The 5564-nt window shown below is 37.9% G+C and overlaps 1 protein-coding gene across 1 annotated transcript; it reads left to right on the forward strand.

The window, feature by feature from the left end:
• Nucleotides 1-951: 951 nt before the first annotated feature.
• On the forward strand, nucleotides 952-2628 carry LOC131646417 (cullin-3A-like). The gene is made up of 2 exons (XM_058916449.1): nucleotides 952-1369; nucleotides 1501-2628. The coding sequence occupies exons 1-2, from the start codon at nucleotides 1212-1214 to the stop codon at nucleotides 2477-2479; spliced, it is 1137 nt and encodes a 378-aa protein (XP_058772432.1). The 5' UTR covers nucleotides 952-1211; the 3' UTR covers nucleotides 2480-2628.
• The last annotated feature ends 2936 nt before the right edge of the window (nucleotides 2629-5564 follow it).

Here is a 5564-nt window from a genome sequence, read left to right on the forward strand (position 1 = left end):
GCATTGCTTGTACGATTTTTGAATATTAACCCACAATATACTCCAAGACCGGGAGAGCCGCTTCATCCGGAAGTGGATTTTTATCTTTGGAGTGAAGTCATTGGCGGCAAGGGTCCTAACGGGTGTTTTTTTGGTGGTGGAAATATGGCAGGCACCTTGAGACCAGATGATAGAACTCTATTCCAAAGAGTTATGGACAGGGAAGGAGGTTCACGTCCCGTAACTTTGACACCGGAACAGCGAGAAACCGTAAGACAATTGACGGTAAACGAGGCGAGACGCGATGCGGCGGAACGTGAAGTGGCTTTGAAGGCCCAAATGGAGGCAATGCAGAGTGTGCATCAGCGGCAAATGGAGGTCATAGCGAAGAGACAATCGGATATGGAGGCCCAAATGCAGCAATTTCTGCAATCGTTTGATGGAAACCAAAATGCGGGTGGTTATGCGCCGACTGACCAGGAGGGCGGAAATGATGATGAGTTTCCCGACCCGGACTGGTTGTTGATTTAATTTAGTTTTTATTTTGTTGTTACTTTTGATAAATGTATGATTTGATTGAATTATATATTGTATTTTGGATTGTATTTTGTGATCAATATATGATTTGATTGAATTGTATAAGATTCATTAAAATATGCTAACAATGGAAATTTATTATCACGGAACTTAACTTCTGTAATATTCACGAATTGTGAAATAACTTCCATACTTTTTTATGTATGTAAGTATGTAAGGGACGTTCGGAAATTAGCTTCCATATTATTTTAAATATATTTTTAAATTTTTTTTAAGGCGGCTCTTCATCACTATCACTACATTCAAATTCAATTGGGTTGTGAAACAATATTCAACTAATAAATTAGTTTAAACCGACAATGAGAATACAAATAAAATCAGTTAACATTAAAGCAGTTTATGATTTTGAATTAATGAGTTTGAGTTTAAAATAAAAATATGACAGAGCATAATATAACATAAGAGAAGATTTGAAATTGGAGTCAAAATTCAACAATTTTAAAGTTAATAGAGTCTTGAAACAAATTATTGTTTACATATTGTGGAAAATAACCTTGAGATTCGCAGAAGATACATGTGTGTGTGAAAGTCATTCACCAAAGTCGTCTTTTTCAGTCTACTTTCTATTAAAGTAGTATTTTTCTTGTTATAAATAAATCCTTGTTTCAAGGACATCTCTTCAGCTTAAGGAGAAGATGAGTAACCAGAACAGAAAATTTCAGATAGAGGCTTTCAAATACCGAGACATCAAGGATCAGAACTATGCTGACAAGACATGGAACATTCTGGAACGTGCAATTCATGATATATTCATCCACAACAATAGTCATCTTGATTTCGAAGATCTTTACAGGTTATATTCAATAACTCTTTAATTGCATATTCATGTTTTGGTTATAAGACTTTCTTGTTGTTTGTATGAAATCTGAGAGACAAATTTGTGAGCTATAAATTTCATGTTTCTAATATATTTTTTGGATTTAGACATGCTTACAATATGATTCTTCACAAGTTCGGCGAAAAGCTATATTCTGGACTAGTTGCCACCATGACTTCTCATCTTAATGAGATAGCTAGATCTGTTGAAGCCGCTTATGAAGGTTTGGTTCTTGAAGAATTAAACCGAAAATGGAATGATTATAATAAGGCTTTACATATGATTAGAGATATGCTGATGTACATGGATAGGACCTATGTCCCAAGCACCCAGAAGACACCTGTTTATGAACTTGGCCTAAACCTATGGAGAGAAAATGTTATTTACTCAAACCAGATAAGGACTCGACTATCGAGTACGCTTTTGGAATTAGTATATAGCGAGCGTGTCGGGGAAGATGTTAATGTAGAACTGATTAGAAACATAACAAAGATGCTGATGGATTTAGGTCCTTCTGTTTATGAACAAGAATTCGAGACTCCGTTTCTGCAAGGTTCAGCTGAGTTCTACAAGGCTGAATCCCTTAAATTTATTGAGTGTTGTGAATGCGGGGATTATCTCAAAGAAACTGAGAGGCGTCTGAATGAGGAAATAGAGAGAGTGAGACATTACTTGGACCCTAAGACTGAAAAGAAGATTACGGATGTGGTCGAGAAAGAGATGATTGAGAATCACATGATTACATTAATCCATATGGAGAACTCTGGGCTAGTAAACATGCTTTGTGATGATAAATACGAGGATTTGGGTAGAATGTATAATTTGTTCGGCCGTGTTAATGATGGTCTCTCGAAGATATGTGAAGTGATGACTTCACACATTCGAGAAACCGTTAAACAGCTTAATACGGATCCAGAAAGATTGAAGGATTATGCTAAATTTGAGCATGGATTCTTGGATGCGAAAAATAAATACGACAAGATAATTAAATTGGCATTTAGTAATGACGAATTTTTCCAGAATGCTTGTAATTCTTCATTTGAATTTTTCGGTACAGAGGAAGAAGGAAAGTCCCAGATTGATTGAGGCAGCAATAGTCCATGAAGCAACTTGATAATGCATTTCCCCCACTACAGTCCTTTATATTTTTTTAAGCAGTGTGTGTGTTTGTATATTGTAATTATGAGTCACTGAGATGGTTCAATGTGAAAACTAACTATTTGGTTGCAGACAAAGTCATTCCTAGAAACTTCCTTATTCATGAAAGTAATTTGTTTATTGGAGTGTTTGTTGAATTGGTTGGTTATTTTATTTTATATATAGTTTACTTGATTTTTTTGTCATATTGCATGATTTTTATGATTTTTATGGTGTAATCTAACTTACGAGAATACGTTCAATTATTCCAAAATATATCAAATATGTGACTTATACATTTAAACAATTTGCTAGTCATCTTGATTTTTCTAAAATCGAGAGAATTTTTTATTCTATCTCATGTTTTTCTAGTGCATGACGCAAAATTTCTAAAATGTTTATCAAAATCAGAAATGCATTTCCGGTTCGCACTATAATAAACATTAACATTGGAATTAACCGGAAATATAACTACGGTATGAAACTGTAAGTATATTTCCGGTTCTTAAAACACCTAAAAGGTACGTTGCAACTTCCCCTCCCATTACAGTTTCAAAAACAAACACAACAATTCTCTCAATTTCATTTTCACCAAATCAACCACATTTGCAACCGAAGTTGTTCGAAAGCATCAAACACCAGTATATTAAGCATTCAACCACAATCAATCAACAAAAAACAACCACAATCAATCAAGTAAGTCATTTTTGAACTTTTTAGATTTTATGTAAAATCCACTCAAATGTGTGTTTTAGGTTAGAAATTAGGAATTTGTGGTTTGTTTTCAACATTATGAATCATTTTTTTTACATGGGAAATACTTTCAATAAAGCAAAGGGCCAGAAACACCCGGAATTACAGAATTCATCGCCAGAAAGCCACCTATCCAGGTCCGGGATCCATACAACTTACCAAGCGACACCACATTGTGCGCATCAGAATTACACCCTCTAGGATGATAAATAACAGAACTAACTGAAAAATTACGTAACAACATCCTACATTTCACCGCTATGGGCTCGAAAGAAGCATTACAAGAAATAGAATTGATACAGTCTACCACTATCAAAGCATCAGATTGGAACACAACCTTGTCGAACCTAAGGTCAGTTGCCAATTGGATACACCATCTAATTGCCAGAAGTTCTGCAGTGCTCAGGTCAACCTCAATGTATACTTTCTTTCTGGCAGCTAGAATGATTTCTTTCGATGGACTCTTGATCATACATCCATAAACCGTGACCCCTACCTCAGAGAATCCAGCGTCAATCTGTGCAAAGTGAACATCTAGGGGGAAGTCTCATGAACCCTCTCAATAGCAGAATTCTTGTGCATATCATGACACGGGTTCACCCTGTCATATTCCTGGACGCAATCAGAAGCACCACCTGCAACCGCGACCGGACAACAAACTTTTTTCTGGAATACAACCAAATTTCTAGCATCCCATATTTTGTAAAGGCAAGCACAGATCAATTGAGAACTATAAGATTCACCACACTCCAAAACCGACTGGATCCACTGATTCACATCCAGACAAGGGGGAATACGATAGCAAATAGACGATGAAAACAAGACTTGTTTCGCAAAGACACAATCCATGAAAATATGTTGCACAGTCTTAATTCCTGAAGTACAGAAAGGGCAGGCAGGATGAAGAGACATACTTTTCCTCAAAATATTTCCTCTCGTGGGTAATATGTCCTTAGCTACCCGCCAAATGAAGTTTCTTTGTCTGACCAAAATGGGCGCATTCCAAATCAGTTTCCAGAGCTTCAGATTTGATGGATTTGAAGGGCGGGGAATGAGAGAATCTTTGTAAGCCCGCGTTGCATGATACGCCGTTTTGAAGGAAAACTCCCCACTCTTTTAAAAGTGCCACACCAACTTGTCTTCATTAGGTAACCTCGACAGTGGGATACTCACAATCTTCTTAGCTTCTTCAGTTGTGAATTTTCCAAGGATATCATCTCTCTTCCAAACTCCAAGGTCTTTGTCGATAAGATCACTAACACAATCATTCTCCTCAACATTATTCGCTCCAAAGAGAAGTTTAAATTCGTTGTTGCTCGGGATCCAACTATCCTTCAAGATCTTCCCCTTTTCCCTATTTCCTATCCTCCACCTAGCACCTCTCTGCACCACTTCCCTTGCTCCCATAATATTTCTCCATGCATAGCTAGGATTGTAGCCCATATCACACTTGTCTATGGAGCCCCTAGGGAATTATCTTCCTTTTAGGACTTTTCCCACCAAATATCCCTCCCGCGGCAACAGCCTCCAATAGTGTTTCCCAAGAAGACTCGAGTTGAAGTCACTGATACCCTTAAATCCCAAACCTCCCACACCTTTTGCCTTTGACAATTACTCCCAACTTAGCCAATGCAGCTTCCTCTCCCCATTCCTCGCACCCCACCAGAAGTTTGCAATCAAGGACTCTATCTCGTGGCCAATAGATTCAGGGATCTTGTAACAGCTCGTCACGTACGTGGGAATAGCTTGAACGACGGCCTTGATAAGGACTTCTTTCCCCGCTGAGGATAGGAACTTTTCTAACATTATGAATCATTACTAAGGTTTTAGAAATGTCTTTTTAATGATCAATGGCTATTTTTGTGTGTTCATTTGTGGGGGTGAGGAGCCATTAACGCACCTGTGAAATTACAGCTGAAACCAGAAATTCATTTCCATTTTTCATCAAGAACAAAATCGGAAGCGCATTTTTCGTTTTTTCTTTTATGTGTTTTCAACATTTTTCCTTGAGTTAAAATTTTTTCCGTGTTTCTACAGGAGCAATGACTAACAGAGCATCTCGATTGAGACACGACAGGGTAGCACAACATGCTTTTGTGTAGAGAGAAAGGAGTCAGGCAACCCAGCCTCCTCCTACATCTGGACAAGCCGTACCGGATGCACCACCTACAGCTCCATCTTCTGGTGTTCTTGCTGCTACTCCTATTACTTTGTCCACCTGCAGCAGGCGAGATTCTCCAGTCCATCATTCTCAACCCCCATCCTTCAGCAAACGCACCTC

Source organism: Vicia villosa, linkage group LG2 (assembly GCF_029867415.1).
Source record: "Vicia villosa cultivar HV-30 ecotype Madison, WI linkage group LG2, Vvil1.0, whole genome shotgun sequence".
Classification (NCBI taxonomy): domain Eukaryota; kingdom Viridiplantae; phylum Streptophyta; class Magnoliopsida; order Fabales; family Fabaceae; genus Vicia; species Vicia villosa.

What these genes read in the sequence shown, in the direction of transcription:
- LOC131646417 (XM_058916449.1), top strand. Translation starts at nt 1,212, where the DNA reads ATGAGTAACCAGAACAGAAAATTTCAGATAGAGGCTTTCAAATACCGA. An exon ending in GATTTCGAAGATCTTTACAG is followed by an intron (nt 1,370 to 1,500) that starts GTTATATTCAAT and finishes TTTTGGATTTAG; the next exon opens with ACATGCTTACAATATGATTC.